This window comes from Cannabis sativa, chromosome 9 (genome assembly GCF_029168945.1).
Source record: "Cannabis sativa cultivar Pink pepper isolate KNU-18-1 chromosome 9, ASM2916894v1, whole genome shotgun sequence".
NCBI classification, from domain to species: domain Eukaryota; kingdom Viridiplantae; phylum Streptophyta; class Magnoliopsida; order Rosales; family Cannabaceae; genus Cannabis; species Cannabis sativa.
In genome coordinates, this window is record NC_083609.1 from 27,828,772 (window position 1) to 27,853,841 (window position 25,070).

A 25,070-nucleotide genomic window follows, 5' to 3' on the forward strand; every position below is an offset into this window, starting at 1 on the left:
TAAATATTAAATTTATTTATTTTATTTTTAATAATTATATACGTAGATCAATAAAATTGTGCCACGTGTATCGTGTATACATGTGGACGATACACGTGGACTGTCATTCTGGCACTTAACAGTTAAATTTGGATGGAAGTTGTAAATTGCTAACGGTATTGTGGTTTGGGGGGTTTTACCACCAAAATTTGAGTTTTGGAGGTTAATTGCTAGTGAAATAATAGTATTGGGGGTTTTGCCACAATTAACCCTTTCTTATATGTTGTTTCATTTTCCAAATTTAAGTGGAGAGGGAGGCGATTTTCAGATTTTTGCCATCCCATTTCGGTTTATGAAATTAGTTCGAAAGATTTATCATCGTCTAGGTGAGCTTTGATTGGGTTTCTGGTTGGTGTTTTGTGCTTCTGCATTTTTTACTTTTTTTTTCCTATTTCAGGTGAGCTTTGATTGGTTTTCATGGTGGTGGTGGTTTTATTGAGGTGATGGTGGTTTCGGGTGGTAAAGGGAGTTAGGGTTAGGAGAGAGAAATATAGAGAACTGTTTTGACTGCAACTTAATATAAGAGGAATTGAGCTTCAAGGAAGGGGAAGAGAGGTTGTTCTTTGAGTAATTAGGTGAGAGAGAGTTGTAAATGAAAAAAAAAAAAAAAGTTGAAAAGAAAAGAAAGAGAAAATGAAAATTGTTTTTTTATTTTAATTTTTTTTAATTTTTAATTTTTGCAAATAATTATTACATGAACCAATAAAATTATAGTATGTGTACATTAGACAGTCCAAACACTTAACATCCAAAAATAAATAAAAATATTAAATTACTAACGCGAATTTTGGAAATCTTACCCCCAAAAAATAAATTTTTAGAGTTGATTGATAACGAGAAGAAAGTTTAGAAACTTTGCCTCTATTTACTCTAAAATCATTGTTACAACTCTAATGTTTAGTTTGATTTTGAAAACTTTATAATATCTTTACAATGTAATTATCATTACACAGTTTAAGAATAAATATTACAACTTTATGCCTGTGTAATCACTATTACAAATGAACCTTATATCCTTCTTTTATACACCTTTACCAAAAGGAAAGAAATTAAAGAAAATTTTTATCAATATGCCACTCATTCCAATTTCCCATTACCAGTCTAAAAATAAACTGAACACCATAACTTAAAATAGATATTATTTCCAAAAATCCCATCTTTCATCCTTTTCTACAATTTTTTAATAATCTATTTTATCTTCTTATTAACAATAAATTTCATCTACAGAATTGTCTAGTAGTTTAATAAGCTAGAAAGCACATCATGAAAGCCTAACAAAGGGATGATGATAAATGAGGAAATCTGATCCCACCCATTTTGGTTAAAAATTTATCAATAGAAGTTGCTATTAGAAGGAAATGATACACAAATTCCATCAGTTACGATTATTAACATCATTCATAAGAAATGCCCAAGAGTGGTACTGATGTTTCCTAGTATATACAGAATTTCCGTCAAGATTGCCAACTTTTTTTTGGTTGAAATTACAAAGCAAAGATTATAATCTCTGGAGTATAGTGCCTGAAATAACCATTGTGTTTTGTTTCCGACTAACCAAAAATATTTAAACGTATGCATGGAATGAAATTTCAAAACTTGACCACTGGACAATAGTGTGATTCTCAATTTCATCTAGTTGTGGGGGCCTTCAAAACTTTTCGAAACATTCAATACCTTCACAAACAGCATTAGAAAAACTGCAGACAGCAGCCAATATGAACATACATGAATCTGCCAATGATTAAATGCATTAGAATATCTTCATGTGTAACTGTAGATCCACATACATATGATGGACAGTCCTACTCACCAATTAAATGCACACTATGCACAAGGGCACAACCTCCTGGTATGCTGATGAGAACCATCACATGAAAGCATGGACTGCGTCCGGGTGTACAAACATGCTCCAGGATTCTGGCAAATATAAAACATAATATATAGCATCGAAAGTTCACAACTCAATTTGTCTATTGATTTAAAAAGTGATGGAACAATGAAAAAATGGAGATCTGCAGGTGGTAAAACAATAACATTTAAGGTAGTGAAAATATCAAAGTTGGTGTTGAACAAGCATGCATTTTCATGATGTTCAGTGGAACATCAATTGCATAATCCATCAAGGGCTATGAATATAAAATAATTTATTAATACTCTTTCCTCATCATTTATCCAAAGAACCCCATTTTGGAAGCAAGTTGACACTTATATATGGAAATTCAATTATTGAAAGTATGTTTTATCATGAAAATAGATTACTACAATATTAAATAGCCCCGAGATAATAAATAAATAGTGAAAAAGTATTACCAAATGTTTAGGGGCATTATCAACAACTTCAGCAGGTTGATCGGATCCCATGCTTGACAAACAAGCTCCTTTGCATCGCATGTATTTCTGCATACTGCTCAGGAAAAGTTTATTTATCAAAACAGGTTATCTATGTGTTCAAGCTCCCCATTTCTAATTATGACCATAAACCTAACACATCACATGTAAAACAATTGTATCTGAACCTAAAGAGTGATAGTAATAATCAGCTTACATGTCACATTGATTAAGCACCAAAAGCTTATTTGGAACACATGATTGTCCATTTGACTTGCAAACTGAATCACATGACTCACCTTGCCTGTCAACAAAACATGAAATGAGAATTCCAGGAAAAATCTACAGCTTCACATTGATTACTAGAATTGAGAAACACAAATAATCACCAGGATTCCCCACCTTCCAACAACAACATCAATGCCATTAAGTCTGGCTTCTAGCATTGTAGAATTTGCCCCTATCAACATAAATCCACAAGAATAAAAATTAAGTCTTGTCTATTTTGGATCCAATGAGAAACATGTGTTCGAAAATATAATTGTGCATGCAGACATAAGCAATAGAAAGTAACAAATCAAAAGCTAAGAATGATGTAACCAAAAGAGTATAACATTGGGGCTTCTTGCATATATATATGGTGCTTTAGTGCCTAAGATACCTTTTAGCAGTCATACAAGATTTGTTGTTATTTCAACATACTTAAACTTACTTCTAGAGAAATATAAGATATCCCACCTGAAGACTTTGATGTCGTGGAGAAACAGTGATGAAAATCGCTGATGTATGCATTTTCATGAACCTGAAATGTTGAATCTCATTCAGATACCATACCAGATTAACCAAGTAGAATGGTAGCAAGTCATATAAAGAAAACACAAAAGCTCTCCTACATACATTAAGAGACAAGATCAAATGAGCAATTTAGAAAGTAAGATAGCCAGGAAGGCTATTATTTAACTCAGCGCTACTTTTTTACAAACATCCCATCAAGAAACCAGATTAAAAACTCGAACCAAAATATAAGCAATAGTAGATCAAGTTTAACTTTCAACATCAAGTTCCTATAAGACATAAATTTGATTAAAAATTTAATACTAGCACTCCCTACACCCTAAAAAGATAAGCATTCTCTGTTATGAGCTCATAGAACTGTTAGTTTGGTGGAATGGGACTTCCTTGACTTTGTGTTGGAATGGAGAAAGATTTTGGAAGTTTGTGGAGAAAATGGATAAAAGGATGTGTGCTCAGCCTCTTACTCGATATTTCTTATTGGACAACCTAAAGGAAAGTTAATGTTCTAGAGGTTTGAGGCGAGGTGTTCCTTTGTCGCCTTTCCTTTTCACCATCGCAGGGGATGTGTTGGGGAGATTGGTAGATACAGCAAAAACTCAACTGTGGTGAGAAGCTTCAAAGTAGGGAAGATGATATAGGTTTAGTTGACACATTTGCAATTCATGGATGATACTATATTCCTTCTTGAGGTGAAGGACCAAAATATTTCTCACTTGATGAAAGTTTTGAAGACCTTTTGCATGGTTTCACGGTTAAGAATCAAATGCCTCAAAAGCCAATTGGTAGGACTTAATTTTAATGATGAGTGGGTGGCTGATAGAGAAGAAGAAGTTGGATGTGAAGTTAACTCTTGAACTATGAAATACTTAGGGTTGCCTTTCGGTTACCACGGTTTTCCTCCACAAAAGTGAGACACCCTAATAAATTTGAGAGGAGGTCAATCTAAGACATATAATCTCTGTTTCTTTCTTTTTTTTTTTAGGAAAAAAAAAAGAAACAAGAAATTATACTTTGCGATCCGGTGGTGGCAAAGGTGTCTAAAAGAATGGCATGATGGAAATGTGCACATCTGTCAAGGGGAGTTGGACTACATTTAGTTTGCTCTTTCTTCTCTACCTATCAAATATTTGCCATTATTCAAGGCGCTAGCCTTAATCATTGAAACTATTGAGAGATTGTTGAGGAGATTCTTTTGGGAAGGGGGAGCTCATTTTCAAATAGAGACAAAGGAAAAGAGCTTATCAGGTACTCTCTCTGGGTTAGTGAGTCTGCTGCAGAAAACATGGTGAAACTTCGTCTTATTTGTTTATGGAATGTCCCTTTAGTAATAGCTTGTGGGCTAGAATATTGTGTGAATTCGAGATTAAATGGTGTATGGATCAGACATGTAGCCAGCTAATCATGTGCAACCTGAAAGGTGGGAGAAGAATGACACAACTGTAGACAGCAGCAATATTGGCAGTTTTTTCGGGTATATGGATGGAAAGAAATGGGAAGATAAGATGTGTGAAGGAGTTGAAAATGGGGCTGAAGTGGTTTGGGGAAAGATTAAATTCTGGGTGGCCACCTGGTTATTTAAGACAAAAGGGTTCGAGGGGCTAGCATTTCAAGATTTGACTAGAGAATGGAGTCTTATTTAGATTAACAAAATATAGGCAGCTACAAATAAGGATTATGTGTATTTATGTTCTATTATCTTTTTGTCTTATGATTGTTTTGTAAACATGGTTTTTCCTCTGCCATAAGTGAGCACTGATACTGAATCAATTGTTTTCTTTCTTTTGGCCTAATCCATGATCTGAACGAGTCGCACATACACCCTAGTACATGTTCCTCGTCGCTGAGGACACCCCCGAAGAGCGGAAGTGACCTCTCTCTTTTTCGATAAAAATAAATAAATATATATAGACAAAGGTCACATGTCCATAAGTGAGTACCTCCCAAATATAGTGAGAGCCCTCACTCATGTCTTAGTTAAATTGTGGTTACGAAACTGTACAAAAAACAAACAAAAGAGGGAAAGCTATTTTTAAAAAATATTCCATCCTCCAAGTAAATCATAGAATTAAACCTCCTTAAACCCCTTCAAAATATGTAGCCAAAGAGCTCCCCAAGATCTAATCTTATCCTAAAGGCTATCCGCATCAATATCTTGTCCTTCGAAAGTCCTACTCCTTTCTAGCCACAACCCCCAAAGGATAGTCGATACAACAGTCCGTCACAACATCTATTCCTTGCATAAACTAATGGAGAGCATCATAATTTCCTATTCCACATTAACATCCATGAAAAGACTTTACTTAGGTGGGATTGGTGATTCCATATGACATCAGAAATATTACAATCAATCTTTCATTGTTTCCTCTAAATAAGTTAAGGGCAAATTTGCACGAAAATATTCCAAAGCTATCTCCCTTCCAAACTCTACAATTTTCTAGCAACCGAGGAGGGCATTTGGTATTGTGGGAGGTGGTGTTTGCCTACGGCTAAAGATGGCCTTGGTACTGGAAACATTAGAGACAAAAACAAAGCCTTTCTTATGAAATGGTTGTGACGATTTCCCTAGGAAACTAATTCTCTATGGTGTAAAGTTATTAAAAGTAAATACAGTCTTCATGAAAATGGGTGAGACATGAAAAAGGGAAATCTTCTAGATGCCCTTGGAGAAGTATTGCAGAAATTTAAATGATAAATATTGGCAACTGCCAACTAGTTTAAAATCGAAGATGGGAAGTTGGTATGGTTTTGAGAAGGAACTCGGTGAGGGGATAAAAATTTTAGAATTGATTTCCCTAGTCTGACACTAACTAGACTTTTGGCGAAGAGTAACTCTTGCATTGCTCTATTCGTGTGTTAAGTGAAGGGTAGGTGTGGAATGGGATTTTCACTTCAACCGCAACCTAAGTGAGAGAGAAGTTCCTCATCGTATTGAGTTAATTCATAGGGCTGAAAAATCATTACTTTTGCTCAGTTTTGGAAGATAGAAGAATATGGTTGGGGATTCAATTGAGGTATTTTCATGTAAGCCAGCCATCAAAATGTTGGTAGGAGATGTCACTAGTTATTCGTTCTTATAGGCTAAAGTGATATGGAAGGGTCTTGTGCCATCAAAGGTTTGTGTCAATGTACGACTGCTATGCTAAATCGCTTAAGTGTTCATGATATTCTTCAAAGAAGGAAGCCTCATGCTTCACACTCTCTCGGTAGTTGTGTTTTATGCAGGAACAGTGGGGAAGATTCTTCGTGTATTTTTCTACATTGCGCTTTTACTATGAAGATATGGTCAAGATTATTCAAGTCCTTCAACAACCATTGATGCATGCCTAATAGTTGTGAGAAGCTCATTTTTCAGCTCGTGTTAGAGACTGGAGCTAAATATTGTTATGGAGGACATGGATTATGACTATCTGGTGGGTGATCTGGTTGGAAAAATATAAATGACTCTTCGAAGGGATAGAAGAGAGCGCAGAAGCTTTATGGTATAAAGTGAGGTATTCGGTAGCTATTGGCTGTCCAATATGAAAGAGTTTAGAGATGTGTGTTTCTCTAGATTTATGTAGAGAGTAGCCAGTTTTATTGTAATGTTCGTGTTTCTTGCATTTTGTTAACGTTTTTCATATGTTTTATTGGTAAGATGGAAATACAATCTTCGTACTCCTTATATTTGTATTATTCTTTCCATTAATACAAATATAATAAAAAAACAAAAAAGTTCATTGAAGTATCACTTACCACACTCTCAGAATTATGACGGCACCTCCCAGCACAAAAGTCGAAGACATTTGCATAAGTTCCTGTGAATACCATTATATGCATCACGTGTTATTTGAAGAGAGATTCCAATTTAGAAAAAGAAACTTTGATTTTGACTAAATCTTATCACTATATATCTAGTTCCAAATGAACAATTTCCGGAGCCCATTAAAAGTAGCTGCTTAAGTTCGTAAAATTCATATTACAAAAAAAAATGTTTTGTTTCCCACTCAACAGAATTACAAAAGAATTGGTCCCTAGTAAATGGTCTAAATGGTAGCAAGCTATATAAAGGAACCTTGAGAAATAATCTATTTTGTGGAGGATATGTATTATAAATTTAAACCTGCAGTAGCTGGCTTTGCAATCTTCATCTTTATGATACTGTGCTTCATCGTCTACAAAATAAATAGTATAAATACAATCAACTGTGCAGATGACTAATAAAAAATAGAAAGAACGTTAAAGCAAACAGTTAGAAAGAGACGAAAAATGGCATATTTAAAAATTACCTTTGATGGATTTAAGCAGCAAGACACACAATATTCATAAGAATTGCAACACTGTGAAAGAAGGTTGCATCCACTGCAACCAGGAAAACAAAAATGTGTAATTTTGTCCACTTTTTTGCATATAGCAGTAAACATTTCATCAATCCATTTGAGAGAACTCACTGACAAGAAAATTTGTCTCCTATTTCAGGACAGCAGCGAGATTCTGAATCCACTGATAGAGCATCACAAACATAGCCTACATCGCAATTAGGAAACACTGACAATGAAACAAAGCAATACAGAAGTGTAGACTTCATGTGTCTCAATTGCTAAAAAGAAACTAGAGAGATAAGTAGCATTATAGCAACCCACTTCAGTGCGAGTATTCTTAAAGCGAATTCTAGCCAAAAAAGAAAGAAAGAAAGAAAGAAGCTAAACAGCATGATAAACTAGTAATACAGAAAGAACCAGTCAGCTACTAGCTGTAGCATAAAAAAAACAATTTATATCTTCAATCTTCCACATTCTTCATCGCATAAATGAGTATATGAATTAAAAATTGGTCTTTCTAAGCTCTTTGCATGAACAAATTAGCAACTAGTAAGTGTAACCTAATAAGCTTAACCATACACTTTAAAGCAGCCAATGTGCCTGCAGCATGAAATAGACATTTTGCTCAATGCATTAATTGAAATTTTGTGCAATTACTGAGAGTGTTCTGCAATGTCTTCTTCTTGTCCATACAGAAACTAAATCATCTTCCAACGAAAATACACACAAGCACTCTTATGCAAATAAATGACTAAAAAATACAAAACATCTACATCATAGTAAAGGTTAAGGTAAGATTAACAAAAAAAGGCATTAAAAGCTTGAATAAAAGAAGGGAAAATTCTTGACCATTGTCATCGGACAGTGAGTATCTTCCTTGAACCGTATTCCTGCAAATACGTTTTCCTAATCCAATATCCTTCCTGTAATAACAGAATTGAAACAATGGGTATGGTCACCCATTTTGATCATATTTGCATTATAAAACTAATATCACAGAGAAGTATATTACAAATTTCAAGAATAAAGAACGAAAGATGATCATTCAAATAAACCCGTTTTCTTGCTCCAAGAACCGAATCTAATTACAGACACAAAATCCATGGAAAACTGAAATTTGCAAAATTAAAAAACTAACAGCAGATTGGGTTACCTGATTGCTGAGGTTCTTAATGGAAAATGAAAGATGAGTAAGTTGAGGATTAGGAAGGACCAACTAAGATGGGGCGTCGACATTCTCTTCAAAAGAACAACAAATGAAAGTGAAATCAAAATTCGAGTTGGAGGTTCGTCAAAAACAAAATATCGAGCACGAACTGTGCCACCAAACCTATTATGTTTGTATTTTTACAAATTCCACATCAAAACCTCCCTAGCAACAAGTAAAACAACACGCATATAAGAATTACTAGAGTACCGGATCAACCAACGTAGCAATCAAAATTTATATAGAACCCACTTAAAAACTATGAGAACAAACCAAATTGTAAATTAAAAAATAATATATAAAATAATTCCTTAAATTTTTATTAGCAAAATACTAAAAAAAATATTTGACAAATGGTCGTTTTGACAAATTTCTCACTTTCAAATCATGCAACCCAAATTTTTTTTTCTTTTTTTTGCTAAAAATACTTCTCCAACTATTCTTAACATTAAGATCTTTTACTTAATTGGTTTTGAGCTAAAGTATGAAATTTTTTAAATTTTTCAAAAGTAGAGATTTTTTATGCATAAGGTGAAGATGAGCATATCTAGAATAATCATCAATGAAAGAGATAAAATATTCATAACCATCGTGATTTTCCAATTCAAAAGTCCACAGACATCTGAATGTACCATCTCAAGTGGTTTAATAGCACGATTTTCCTTTACAAAAAAGATACGTTTAATAGTTTGCCTTCTAGACATGACTCGTAGACTGGTAACTCACAAAGAGACATGTTTTTCAAAAAAAACCACCTTTAGTTAGTCTACGAATTCTGATATAGCAAATAGGGGTGTTCATTGGACTACATCCAATATTTTTAGGCCTATCTAAATTCGATCCAATTATATATTTGATTTTAGATTTTACCATCCGATCTGATCCAATTAATTTCAGTCATCCAATCGATCCAATATCCAAATAGATTCTATCTATTGGATGTATTTCATATATATGTATCGATTCAATTTGGGTTTATTCAATATTTTAGACCTAGTATTTTTTGGATCGGATCGGATCCATCCAATATTTTAGGTCCAGTATGTATTGGATTGGATTGGATCCATCCAATCCAAGAAAAAAAGAGTGAAATTTTAATGTTAATTTTTATATATACATATATATTTTACGTATAACAATATAAAATTTAATTACTCATCCAAACTAAATGAAAATACTAATTAGTTTGATTGGATGTTGGATGTATTAGACTTTTGGACACCCCATACAACATCTGATCTGATCCAATTAGATATTCAAAAATGACATCTAATCTGATCCAATCACAATTGGATTTAATGTTTGGCGGTCGGTTGTAATTGGATCGGTCAATTTTTATTAGATTGGATGATTTATGCACACCCCTAGCAAATATAATCAAGACGTAGATGTCATAGATATGTTATATAATCATTATAAATCTTTTAATTTTTATGGTTTCTAAGTTTAGTAATGTTAAAGAGTTCATTATTAAATGCAAGGAGTTCATTAGGTCTCAGAATATAAAGCTCGTTTTCATACAGGCAATAAATAATTAAAATTGTTATTCATGTTTTCGAAAGGGATACAATTAACATTAAAATTTAATGGATTTATGCCTGCTCAAAAGCCTTACAAAATAATGGGACGGAGAGATGAGCCTTAAGCCCATCCAAGGGCAGAATATCTACATCCGGAGTTGGATGTCCCCAGATCTGAAAGGGCCCCTCATCTAAATAAAAAGAGGCAGCAAAGGCCTTCCGAATGAGTATTTAGGATACATCTAAAGGGTACCCTGGAAGTCAGGCTAAGGCTGATGGGGCAATCTTTTGACACTAAATCCCAACAAATCAAGGGATTATCCCTCATGTCAGACCTTGAGAGTGCACGTAACAAAAGGAACATCCCTTTTGTCCTACGGCCATTATTCTAACACTACAATACACAACGGCAGCGCTGTTAGAGTTTGTACCCTAAAAACAAGTATTTAATAGATAATATATTATAAAATATATAAAATACAATTATAAGATAAATGAATATGCTAATTATAGAAGTATAATTGATAAATATCTAAAAAAAATTATATTCATAAAGAGATGGTGTGATCTTGTAAGGTTGTACAAGAGAATTAAGATCACACAATATTGTTTACTAAGATTTTTGGAAACTTAAATATTAAGTTGCAGAAATTAAGAGAGGAAGACTTTTTACGTGGTTCAGGTGTTAATAAACCTTAGTCCACGAGTCAGCCTATTAGCCTCTAAGGGCAGTATTGATGAATTTACAGTATTTTGCAGGAAATCCTAACTATTTACCCTTAGTTTCTTTTTGAAGAAGAAGAAGATCAAAGGTAATTTCAGTAGAGTTTTAGCTATGTATTTTTTTTGGCTTGACCCCTTTACATGAGAACGAAGGGGTATTTATAGGCTAAGTAGCGGGTATGGTTAGACCTATGACCCGTCTAAGATTTCTGCTTAAATCCTGCTATTAGAGTAAATTACATGCAATGTAAAGCTGATTGATTGATCCCGTGGGTAGCATTATGCTTATGCCTGTAGCAGCTGGATAATGGAGACCATTTTGTACCACTTGGACACATGTCACACAAAGGTTTAACCTTTAAAAGCGAGAGACACGTGTCACTCAAAGCTTGCTCATTTACAAATAGAAGTCTGTAGTGTCCATCTGGTAAAAGGAAGGTGGGGGTGCGCACACTACTATGCTTGGATGTAGGAGACAAGATCTGATTCTGTTAGAAAAAACATAACCATTACTTCGGTGACCTAGCATATGAGAAAAGTTGACATTTGCAATCCCCCATGAAGGTCAACATCTGCTTTAGCTCTTTCTTCTGCCTACCGGACATAAACTAAGCGAGCTTCCCCATTAGGTCTGGGAGAAGCACTTTGCCTTCCACATATGGGAAATAAAGGCAGGCTTGAGTGAACTTCTGCATCCTTGTCATCGTGGATGGTTCTTGGTTCAGGAAGACCTTCCAGCAGTGTTATGATTATGGGAGGATTGATGTGATTTTCTCCCTTTCATGTCACGTGTCATGTCTTGTAAAAATGCGGATAACATTTACCCCAAGCTTTTGAGACGCTTTGAGGTCCCAGAGCTTGCAATACTTCTCCGCTTCTTGAAACAAATTTTAGACACGTGGTGTTGGTCGAACCCGCAGGATGCATCCCATAAGTTGTCATCACGCATTGGGATAATAACCAAATGTATCATTGGTGTGGCCCGCATGCAGTGCTTCTGATGCATTTGCTAATGCTACGCACACATAAGGGTGTGTTCCTTGGGAGGAGTTTCTATGAGGATAGGACAACTGAGGTGACCCCCCTTTTAATGCGTACAATACACGGTATTTAAACGTTAAGGTTGAGCATTAAATGTGGTCTTTTCGATTTCCCATTTGTTGGATCAAAAGGTGCTTCTTGGGAGGAACAATCTAGGCCATTTATTTCGAACTGCAATGTTTGCGATTGGATTATAAATAGGTTCCAAGAACTCATTTTTCCCTTTTTTATCATTTTTAATCTTTACAAGCCTTTTTGCAATTTTCATGAATCAGAGCACTTATTTTCTAAACACTTATTATTTTACTGTCGCCATTAATAATGAATGCAAGAGGCTTTTGACTGTCTCCTCCGATATTTCTTTAATCTTTGTTCATTTCATTTTCCAAATGTCGAACCCATAAATTCGAACTTACTTCACCTCTAGCTAGACGAGAAATTCGACGTTCAGGCAGGCTACAACCACTTGATCGACTGGGTTCAACATTTTGGGCAGATTTTCGCGAAAACTTTCCAGTCTCCATCCAAACACCAAGTAAGTTCCTCGACGCTCTGTTGACTTTACACTATGCCTGGGATATAAGTGTTGGAACTTATTTTACTAGGATCTAGATTCACTAACATGTATGTTTGATTATAATCTATAATCTAACATCCTAAATATGAATTTCTTAAAACAATAAAATAAACACATATAAAGTAATAGAAAATCTTACATTGGTAGTAGAGGAACGAATATATTTCGACGACTGCTCACTGACTGACATAAAAATTGAAAAAGAGCATTTTCATTCACACCTTGATTTCGAAAGGCATTAAATGCAGAGATACTCATAAATCTTTGGTCTCCTTGGCCATTGGATGAGGATCGCACTTCATTCCGAAATGATCGTGGCCATCAACTCCTTCCTCACATTTCGTCTTGGAGTATAAATACCCTTGGTAATCTTTCAGTTACCACTTTTGCCTTCTTTTCCAAATTTTCTACCTCCCAAATCGCACCAGACTTCTTGCCATCCAAAAACTTCGAATCGCATTCAAGGAAGATCATCTGGAAGACATAGTAGATTACTGCCTTCGCCTGTTGCTGAGAATTAGGGCTCGAGAATATCCCCATCTTCCATTGCCAATGATCAAGACAGCTACTACAAAGGAAATTGCAAGCCTGGACTTTGGGAAGGAAATCGACTCTTTGATCACCTCCATTTCTTGTCTTTAGGAGAGGTGCGATTATCTTCTTGTCTCCTTGGTCATTGGATGAGGATCGCACTTCGTTCCGAAAAGATCGTGGCCATCCACTCCTTCCTCACATTTTGTCTTGGAGTATAAATACCCTTGGTAATCCTTCAGTTACCACTTTTGCCTTCTTTTCCAAATTTTCTAACTCCCAAATCGCATCAGACTTCTTGCCATCCAAAAACTTCGAATCGCATTCAAGGAAGATCATCTGGAAGACACAGTAGATTACTGCCTTCGCCTGTTGCTGAGAATTAGGGCTCGATAATATTCCCATCTTCCATCGCCAGTGATCAAGACAGCTACTGCAGAGGAAATTGCAAGCTTGGACTTTGGGAAGGAAATCGACTATTTGATCACCTCCATTTCTTGTCTTTAGGAGAGGTGCGATTATCTTCTTAAGCCAAACCCAACAACAATCACTTTGAGGTGCTATTTTGCGAAAATTAAAATATCTGAGTAACTAGTGGGTGGTCCTCACTGCTTCCTTTAGCTCTCAATGAAAATACAAAAATGTTTCACGAGATTTTCGAAAACGAATTAAAATAATAAGAACTTAAGAAATAATAAATGATAGAGAAAATGTAATAAGGAACACACATATTTTTACATGGTTGGGCGTTAACAAGTGATGTAGCCCAATTAGTTACACTGCGGTCGCAGTAGTAAATGGACTATGTCGTATCCACAGGGAGGTAAATTACTGTTGGAAATTATTTTACCAGGATCTTAGATCTACTCACAAGTATGTTTATTAACACCCTAAATATGAACTTTCTAAAACGATGAAATAAACACATATAAAGTTTAGGAAACCTTACATTGGGTGCAGCGGAATAATATGACTCCTTCCGTTCAGATATCTAGCCCTTGATTCCTTTCTGTAGCAGAGCATTATCAATATCTGAACCTGGATCTCTTTTTCTGAATCTTTAGTGCTGAAACTCCTTCTTGCTAAAAGTCTTTCTTCACGATCTTCCTCACTATGATTGAGGTATCACTTGCTGTGTGTGGGCACTACTCATACACTAAGAATTTCGAAATCTCAATGAGAAAGAGAGAGAGAGAGTGGGTTCGGCCAAAGATAGGGAGAGAGAAGGCTCAGTTTTTTCTGAATGAAAAAGTAGAAAATTTAAGTGTAATTTTCCTGAAGCCTTCACTATCTATTTATAGCATTCCACTAGGGTTAGGTTTGAATTATTTGGCATTAAAATAATGAAAATATCAGAGGGAAAAACCCTACAAAAGTGGTCGGCCCTATACAAGTGGATTTGGGCCTCACTCTTTGCAATTTTGCAATTTTATCTTTTCTGCATCTGATTTTCTCAAAAACGCCAATTTTCAAATTCAACCATTTAAATGCCAATTCTAACTATTTAATAACTATAAATAATTATTAAATAATATTGTCATTTACCATATTTATTAATTGTGTCATACAAAGTATCATAATTAACAAATATGCCCCTAAAACTCTTTCTTTACAATTTCGCCCTTACTTAGTGAAAAATTCACAAATAGACATAGTCTAATTTTAGAATTATAATTGATTAATCAAAACCGATTATATGAGTCTTACAAGCAATATTATCTCAACTAGTGCGGGGACCATGGGTCTATATAACCGAGCTTCCAATAAGTAGATCAAGAATTTAGCACTAAAATTCACTAACTTATTAATTCTTCGTTGAATCCACGCATAGAACTTAGAATTGAACTCTCAACTATATAGAATGCTCTATATGTTCCACCATATAGACACATCATTAGTTATCCATTGTTGAAACCCTCCCACTTGCATCCTATCGGATGATAGTCGTCAGGTGCGTCTACATATTCCCAGACTTTGTTCTTTTTCATGGAATCCATTTCTGAATCCATGCCGGCCGACCATCGTTTCCGTTGCGGACTAGCCATTGCCTGTTTATAGGTTAATGGATCGTCATCAATGCCGTCACCTACGACCATATTGATTTCACCATCCAAGCCATAACGAGCTGGTTTTGTTGAAACCCTCCCACTACGACGAGGTGCGGTGATCTTCTGAACAGAAACTTTAGTAGTAGATTTCTCAGTTGGTTCAACTGAGGGAGTGGGATTGTCTTCTTCACGAGTGGAAGAGGACGGAACAATGGTAGGACTTATATCTGATAGCGATTCCTCTAGAACAACTTTACTTTTCGGTTTGTTGTCTTTAATATAGTTCTCTTCAAGAAAAGTAGCATTTGTAGAAACAAACACTTTGTTATCCTTGTGACTATAAAATAGTCCACCCCTAGTCTCTTTAGAATTTCCGACAAACATGCATACTTCGGTACGTGATTCAAGTTTGCCTTCTTTCTTTCTTAAGACATGAGTAGGGCACCCCCAAATTCTGTAGTGGCGTAAACTAGGTGTACGACCATTCCAAAGTTCGACGGGTGTCTTAGGGGCTGCTTTAGATGGAACAACATTTAAAATGTCATTTGCCATCTGGATAGCATATCCCCAGAAGGACGTAGACAGAGTTGAATAACTCAGCATAGACCTAACCATTTCCAAAAGAGTGCGATTTCTTCTTTCTGCAACTCCATTTTGTTGTGGAGTGCTTGGGGCAGTGTATTGGGATTCAATTCCAAGTTCAATTAAATGATCTTTGAACTACATATCCATATATTCTCCACCCCTATCAGTTCGCAAGATCTTTAATGATTTACCTAATTGGTTTTGAGCCAAAGCATGAAACTCCTGAAATTTTCAAACGTTTCAGATTTCTTTTGCATTAGTTAAAGAAAACTATATCTAGAGAAATCGTCAATGAAAGTGACAAAATACTCATAACCACCTTGGGCTTTTACATTCAAAGGTCCGCAGACATCGGAATGCACTAACCCTAGGGGGATTTTGGCACGCTCTCCCTTTGCAGAGAAAGAACGTTTAGTCATTTTTCCTTCTAGGCAGGACTCGCATACTGGCAGTTCACCTAAGACGACATTTTTCAATGGACCGCCTTTGGTTAGCCTATTGAGTCTATCAAAGCCTATATGACCTAAACGTAAATGCCATAGGTAAGTTTGATCATCATTATCAATCTCTTTTCTTTTGAGGTTTCTAGGTTTAGCTACATTGAAAAGTTCACTGTTTAGTGAGATTTGTGTATTCGGTCTTAAAACATAAAGCCTTTGTTCCATGGTAGCAACACATATTTGAAATCCATTACGAGAAATTGAACAATTTGTACTCGAAAAATTCAATATATAAGATTGTGTTTGCAAACATGAGACACTAATCAAGTTTCTACTAAAGTTTGGAATAAATAAAACATTTTCTAAAATTAAAAATTTTTGTTGAAACTTGATGCGGGCTTTTCCTCTAGCTTTGACCGATACTAACTCGCCATTTCCAACTTTAAGCTTTAACTCTCCTGGAAGCAGATTTTCCCAAGTTTCAAGCAACTGCAGTGAAGAACATACATGGTTAGTAGACCCAGAATCAACAATCCGGACGGATTTTTCGTTCTCTAAAACACATGATTCAAAGACAAAAGCATTACCTTCGTTTGAATTGTTTAGAAGCCTGGGACATCGTTCTTCTTGATGTCCCTTTTCATTACAATTCGAACATAGAAGATTATGTCTGATAATTGTACTTGAAGAAGCAGCTTTGCTAGATCCTTCATACCTAGTCCTTTTCCTCTGATTATGAATTGCAAACCCAGGGGGACCCATTGCAATCAGATTCCGTTCATGGGCTCGTAATTCTGCTTCGATCTTGTCCATGTCAGAGGAGTTGAAATTGTTGATCATATAAGAAATAATAAATTCATTATACTCCGGAGGAAGACTATTAAGGATGAGTTGGACCCATTGTTCTCTTGATAAACCAATTCCTAGTAGATTTGCCTTTTGGAACTTCAGATTCATCATCAACAGGTGCGAGTTTATGCAACTACCAGGATGCAGTTTCACACTATAGAGTTCTTTTGCTAAGATATTAACTAGGAGAGGATCGGGGTGAGGGTTATTCAAATGACATTACAACACATCAATAAAACAGAAGTAAGGTTTTGGTTCATAAATTCATACACAAGTTCAGAAAATAACAAATAATTACATATGTTATAGAAATACTAAATCTAACATAGTTTATTTTCCAAGGTCTTTCAACAAACTGATACAGTGTCCCGTTTAGGCGAGAGTCAAAGCATCATCCATTGAATAGAGTTGTCAACTCATCTAAAATGATAATCATTCTAGCAACCTTTTATTCGATCAAGATTGGAATTCAGCGTTGTCCCGTTTAGGGGAGAGTCAAGGCAATTCTATCTTATGAGCTTCCACCATTGTTTCATAATTTGCAAGTCAAGTATGGTTGCCACCATTAGGGTGATCCATACCATACAAAACACTTACAAACTACTTATCTTTCGAGATTAAACGGTGCGAAATTGCTAATGAATGTTCCTCCATTAGGGAGGATTACTCACTAAAACAAACGCGATGTAAAACCAACAATGGAGATCGAATGTCTCTTGATTAAAAGCTCATTATTTTAAAAATATATGTACTATGTATAATCATTTTATTCGATATTATAATAATGAAAAATTACAAATTAAAGTTGGTTTAAATAAAAAATCAACTTTAATTAATTTTCAATTATTATTTAATTCGAAAAATAAATTCTAATAAATATCGAACAAGTTCCATATTATAATAATGAAAAATTACAAATCAAAGTTGGTTTAAATAAAAAATCAACTTTAATTAAATTTCAATTATTATTTAAATTCGAAAAAAAAATTCGAATATAATGGAAAAAATTTGAAAATATCTTGTTTAAGTTGTTTTAGAAGAATCTAAAAAATCAACTTAAATATCTTTCAAATTAGATTTAATTAAATTAAAATTAAGTTATAACCACTTAATTTGAAAATATTCTATTTTAAGTTAATATTCGAAAATATATTAACTTAAAAAATATCTAAAATATTCCATTTTAAGTTAATATTCGAAAAGATATTAACTTAAAAAATATCTAAAGAATCTTAATAACCAATGCCTAAAATTCCTCAACTTAATTTTGAAATTTTAAATCCAAAAGATATTCAGATTTAAGTTGGTTAGTTATAGATAACTAAATATCAACTTAAATAGGAATATTTAATGAAAAATTTAAATTAAGCTGCAGAAAGAATCTAGATGGTTATAATTCCATATTTAATTAAATACAAGAAAATACATATAGTTTAGCTTAGAATATAAAATTCTTTAAACTATGGTTTTCTTAAATTAATTTCAAAATAAATGAAATTAATTATGTTGCTAATCAATTTTATTAGGTTAAACTAATTTAATTAACCTAGTACAGTTATTCAAATCAGGCAAATGGGCCTTCACAATTGGGGTGGTTCATGTGAGGGGGTGCTGGGTTCAGTATGTCGTACCCACTTCTATGGCTCCCAACTCTCACACAAGGCCCAAAAGAGAGGAATTTAACCTTAAAATGAACAACCGTTATTGATTGAATAGGCCCCAAAACTAAATGGGCCTAAATAAAATCTATCAAGATCTATGACATTTTATTTAGCAACAACAACCTACATGCATCAATAATGAAATTAAACACATAGGCTCACACAGGCACACTTTGGATGGGTCCTATCATGTTGCTAGGTCATACACAGATGAAAGAAGATTGTAAATATACCTGTTACAAATTATTTACTTGACCGAGGGAGCCATGAGTTAAAATCAGATCATTGGATCTGTCAACAAGTTAACCATGGCTATTTGCAATCAAGCAATAATAGGTTTTAAAAACTTACAAACAAGCTAAAACACATACTCCTGCAACAAGGTTAGCTGGATAGTTGGATGTAGGATTTATTTAATTTTAAATAAATAATTTCGAAAAATAATTAATTAAATAAATAAAAAATTTATTTTCGAAAATTTAAAAAAAAAATCGAAATTAAAAAAAAAATTAAAATTAAACCTACAATTTTGAAAAATTAGGTTTCAACCAACCTAAATATCATTTCAAAATTTGCTAACTACTTTTAAAAAATTAAATGTTATTTTATAAATAAAAATTAAAAAAAAAAGATTAGTAAATATCTTTTTCAGAATTTTAATTTAATTTAAATAAATAAAATAACAAAATTTAAAAGTTAGCAAAATATCTTACATCTATTTAAAATTACATGATTATAGTTATCTTATTTTAAATTTAAATAAGGTCAAATTATTAAAAAAAAATTAATTTAAAAAGTTTAATATCTCACCTTAAATTTAAAAATAAGATAAGATATAATCAAATTTAAAAATAAGATTGATAATTAAGCAAAAAAAGATAGATATTGACTATTTCAAATTCAAATTACACTAATATCATGAATTAAATTTTAAAAAAAAATTAATTAATTTAATTATGATAATTAGAATTGAATTAGGAATAGTAAATGTATAAATACAGAACTACACAAAAAATCGGAAGTTAAATCCATGAAAAAGCATGAAAAATCGAAGAAAAACGAAAAAATTGCGAGCTGTACGGACGGGATGCTGTGCATACCCGTCCGCACGCGCATAGGGGTGATTTGGGCGAGAAAGCTCGGCGGCATGAGGATTTGCATGAAATCCGCGCGCGCAGGAGCCCTACTGCTCAACCCCGATTTTTTCGAAACTTCAAAAAATCATAACTAATTCAAATTAAATCGAAATTGAGTTCTGTAAAAAAGTAACTTGCTTAATTTTTTCCATACTATCCAATAAAAATAATTCCAGAAACAGATATTCAATTATTTTTTACTAAAATTCACAAACATCAATCAATCATCAAATAACACTCAATACAACATGATACCATCCAAAACATCAAACAATCGTTTTAAAGTCCAAATTTCTTGCAAGAAAATCAATTACCATGGCTCTGAGGCCAGTTGTTGGAAATTATTTTACCAGGATCTTAGATCTACTCACAAGTATATTGTTTAACACCCTAAATATGAACTTTCTAAAACGATGAAATAAACACATATAAAGTTTAGGAAACCTTACATTGGGTGCAGCGGAATTAAATGACTCCTTCCGTTCAGATCTCTAACCCTTGTATCCTTTCTGTAGCAGAGTATTATCAAGATCTGAACCTTGATCTCTTTCTCTGAATCTTTGATGCTGAAACTCCTTTTGGTGAAGATCTTTCTTCACGATCTTCCTCACTATGATTGAGGTATTGCTTGTTGTGTGTGGGCACTACTCTAATCACTAAGGGTTTCGAAATATGAAGGAAGAAGAGAGAGAGAGAGTGGCGGCCAAAGGTAGAGAGAGAGGCTCAGTTTTTTCTGAATGAAAAATATGTTATTTTTCTGAAGCCTTCACTACCTATTTATAGCATTCCACTAGGGTTAGGTTTGAATTATTTGGCATTAAAATAATGAAAATATCAGAGGATAAATCCTATAAAAGTGGCAGGCCATGGCAGATTGGATTTGGGCCTCACTTTTTGCAATTTTGCAGTTTTATCACTTTTGCATCTGATTTTTTCAAAAATACCAATTTTCAAATTCAACCATTTAAATGCCAATTCTAACTATTTAATAACTATAAATAATTATTAAATAATATTTTCATTTATCATATTTATTAATTGTGCCATACAAAGTATCATAATTAACAAATATGCCCCTAAAACTCTTTCTTTACAATTTCGCCCTTACTTAGTGAAAAATTCACAAATAGACATAGTCTAATTTGAGAATTATAATTGATTAATCAAAACCAATTATATGAGTCTTACAAGCAATATTATCTCAACTAGTGCGGGGACTATGGGTCTATATAACCGAGCTTCCAATAAGTAGATCAAGAATTTAGCACTAAAATTCACTAACTTATTAATTCTTCGTTGAATCTACGCATAGAACTTAGAATTGCACTCTTAGTTATGTAAAATGCTCTATATGTTCCACCATATAGACACATCATTAGTTATCCATTGTTATAATCCTAATTTGATCAATGATCCTCTATATGAATGATCTACACTGTAAAGGGATTAGATTACCGTAACACCCTACTATGTATTTTATCCTTAAAACACTTGACCCCGTATAAATGATATTTCAGCTTATGTGAAATGAGTACTCCACCATTTATGTTCGTTTGGTCAAGCTCGAAGGAGATCATCCTTTGCTTACTATTCGCCAGATATAAGCTATAGATTCCATGTTTATGTTAGCGCTCCCACTCAATTGCACTACCGTGTTCCCAAAATGTACGTATCACCCTGACCTAAAAGTAGGCTTAACTAACAAATCAAAGAACACGAATAGCCTCCTGAGATTGAGCCTAATCATAACAGGATTAAGATCATTTGATCTAGGATCAACTAAGCGATATTAACTTGAATAGATTTTACGGTAAGTTTAATAAATCTAAGTCAAAGTTCAATATCGGTCCCTTCCGATGCATACTCCATGCATCCAACCTAAGCTTTACTTTAACCAATGTTCTGGAAAGAACATAGCATTTCTCCAAATGCAAGTAAACTCTTGTTGTAGATTATCATATCAGTAAAACCCTTTGTCTGATAAATCTGTTGACCAAAAGTCATTCACTCATTTATTTTGATGATAAACAAATATTTGATTATTATTTGTTACTAATCTTTTCTTGATCATTTTGCAAGCAAGTTCACAGAGTATCTATATTTGCTCGGTAAAGTCAAACATAATCAAAGAAGTAGATTCAACAAGTATATAAACTACTTCATACTTCATAAGAGCAAAAGATTCATCAAGGGATCAACAAGTCAAGACCCTATTCAAAAGAGGTCTTCAAAAAGCTCAAAGTCAAAAGTCAACCCGAAAGTCAAAGTCAAAGTCAAAGTCAAAGTCAAAAGTCAACTCTCGGGAAAATTCAACATGGGATCAAAAACATGCAAATCAAGATAGGAGGCTCATCTACATCAAGACTACAAACAATCAAATGGTATAAATTTGCTTTAGTCTTGTTAAAGTGATTTGCATAGTATACTAGGATTTATAAGTTCAAAAGTTTGGCTCACTAACTTGTGCGACAAGTTATTTCACAAAAAATGATATCTAAATTTTCTAAATTGATTTTTAAGATCACATATTATTTAACTAAGAGAACGCAACTGGAATTTTTGAAATCGGATAAACGAGTAAAAAGTTATGCACGTTTTAGTTCGAAAAAATGAACCTTTTGCATCTGGAATTCCGGTTCCCATCCGGAATTCCGGTTGGCAACCTAATTCGGTTGTAACCAATCCGAATTCGGATCATGGCTGAAGTGGCCTCGAAAAATGTGCTAACGGCTATAAACGGCTAGTTTTCATTCCTACACTATATAAACTCGTTTTTCACTCAAAAATGTAGGTTGGTTGAGCTTCTATTCATCATATAATATCATTCTAAGTGTTCTAAACTAAAGAATTATCATCTTTTCATAAACACACCAACCACACACACTTGAGCCAAACTTGTTCTTATCTTCTCTAGTGTGCTTGCAATTCTCTCTAGGATTTTACTTTGTTTTCCATCTTATTAGAGAGAGTTTGCTTTGTATTTCAAAATTACATATTCATTGTATTGAGAGGTGAGGTTGGCACCGGTAGAAAAACAACTCGGTTGTAGGTGAGGTTGACACCGATTTTGTAAACAACCCGAGAAAAGTGAGATTGGCACTTCAACAATCCGGCGAGGTTGATAGTCCTTGGAAGAAAACTATTGTGAGAGGTTTGGGAAAAACCTTGGTGAAAAATTCCCCGGTTGTAAGGGTGGTTAGTCAAGCCCGTTAACTTGGCTCGATATTGGAACTCAAAGCTAGGTCCATAGCTTTGAAGACCAAGGACGTAGGTGGCATAGTTCTACCGAACCTTGTAAAAATCGAGAGTTTGCATCTTCTAATCCTTAAACTCTTTATTTTACAAGTTTGATTATTTGTCATAATATATTGCTTGCCATATTACTTGCTTTTATTTGATTAAGTGGCTAATTGCTTAATTTTGTGTTAAAAGTTTTGATTTACCGAAATTAGTATAAATTTCCAATTCACCCCCCCTCTTGGAAACATATCTTGGGCTAACAATTGGTATCAGAGCAAGGGCTCAAATTATTTGATTAGATTTCACAATCTAGAGCATGGCGTTTCCAAGCAATTCACACAATAACATGCTAGAAGGTTTAAGCACAAGTAGAGCACCATTCTTTGATGGGGTAGACTTTCCTTATTGGAAAATTAGAATGGAAACGTATCTTCAATCCATTGATTATGATTTGTGGCATATTGTATGTTATGGTCCTTACATTCCTATGCATGTTGTAGATGGTGTAGAAACTATAAAGAAATATGATGCATATAATGAAAATGATAAGAAGATGATGTCTAAGAATGCTAAGGCTAAGTATGCTTTAATATGTGGACTAGATAGAGATATATTTAAAAATATTGAGCATGCCTCCTCGGCTCATGACATGTGGAAAATGTTAGAAGTAACTCATCAAGGAACTAGTGCCATGAAAGAAACTAAAATTCAACTTTTAGTTACTCAATATGAAAATTTCAAGATGTTACAACATGATACCATTGCTAACATGTATACTCGTTTCACAACTATTACTAATGGTTTGAACTCTCTTGGCAAGGTACTTACACAAAAGGATATGGTGACCAAAATTTTGAGAAGTCTCACCAAAGCCTACCAAGGCAAAGTAGTTGCCATCCAAGAAGCCAAGGACCTCTCAACTCTACCATTGGAAGAGCTCATTGGTTCTCTCATGAATCATGAGATTTTCATGAATGCTCAAGAAGAAGAGGAAGTTGATAAAAAGAAGAAGAACACAATTGCATTCAAATCCACTTCACATGATGATAGTGAAGCTAGTGAGGATGTTGATAGTGATATGGAGGATATAACCCTACTCACAAAGAACTTTAAGAAGTTTTTGAAGTTCAAGAAGAATGCAAATAGATTTTACAACTCAAGGGAGAGCTCAAGAAAAGATGATCAAATTATTTGCTATGAATGCAAAAAGCCCGGTCATATGAAAACGAATTGTCCTTTGAGAAAGAGGAGTAGAAGAAGGGCAATGATGGCTACTTGGAGTGAAAGTGAGAAAGAAAGTTCTGAAGATGAACAACATGAGATAGCCAACACTTGCTTTATGGCCATTGATGATAAGGTAAGTAATCCTAACCATACAAGTGATTTTGAAAGTGAAAGTGATGATGATGCACTTGATATGTCTTATGATGAATTATCAAAATCCTTCAATTATTTGCTTGTTGATTTTGAAAAATTGCTTGCTAAGAACTCAACTCAAAGAAAGAAAATAAGGTTATTGCTTGAAGAAGTTGAGGCTTTGAAAGTCAAAGAAATTGAGTTTTTGATTGAAACCCAATGCAAAAAGTGTTCCTTATTTGAAAAAGATGTTGTAAACTTGAAAGCTAAAATTGATGATTTAAACAAGGTGGTTTACAATTTTACAAAAGGAAAAGAGAATTTTGAAATGATACTTGGGAGTCAAAAATGTGCTTTTTCAAAAAGTGGTATAGGATATAACACTAGTGTGAAACAAAATTTTTTTAGGAATTTCTTTGTCAAATCATCTAGTAATTTGAACTTAACTTGCACTTATTGTAACCAAGATGGTCATACTAAATCCTATTGCCATGTGAAAAAGAATGCATATTTTGGTAAGGCTATTTGGATACCAAAGGTTTTAAAGACTAACATCAAAGGACCCAAATTCATGTGGGTACCCAAAAGAAAGATATTAGTTTGTTTTGTAGGTATCAATAAAGAGGAACCAAAGTTGGCTCTTGGGTGTTGATGCTTAAAGAAGAATGCCAATTTTCTACATTACCAACAAGTCTC

The 25,070-nt window shown here is 34.0% G+C and overlaps 1 protein-coding gene across 4 annotated transcripts; it reads right to left on the reverse strand.

Annotated features, from left to right (window-relative positions):
• Nucleotides 1-1,354: 1,354 nt before the first annotated feature.
• Nucleotides 1,355-9,063, reverse strand: LOC115723027 (uncharacterized). Of its 4 annotated transcripts, none has more exons than XM_061103587.1 (13): nt 9,046-9,063; nt 8,614-8,699; nt 8,310-8,383; nt 7,590-7,665; nt 7,428-7,500; nt 7,262-7,313; nt 6,895-6,956; nt 3,106-3,169; nt 2,770-2,827; nt 2,585-2,671; nt 2,350-2,443; nt 1,850-1,956; nt 1,355-1,770 (listed from the first exon to the last, which is right to left on the reverse strand). In XM_061103587.1, the coding sequence occupies exons 2-12, from the start codon at nt 8,694-8,696 to the stop codon at nt 1,864-1,866; spliced, it is 816 nt and encodes a 271-aa protein (XP_060959570.1). In that variant the 5' UTR covers nt 8,697-8,699; nt 9,046-9,063; the 3' UTR covers nt 1,355-1,770; nt 1,850-1,863. The 4 variants fall into 4 exon arrangements, with proteins under 4 accessions (XP_060959570.1, XP_030508285.1, XP_030508284.1 ...); XM_030652425.2 differs by lacking the exon at nt 9,046-9,063 and adding an exon at nt 8,878-8,949; XM_030652424.2 differs by lacking the exon at nt 9,046-9,063 and adding an exon at nt 8,791-8,944.
• Between the last annotated feature and the right edge of the window lie 16,007 nt (nt 9,064-25,070).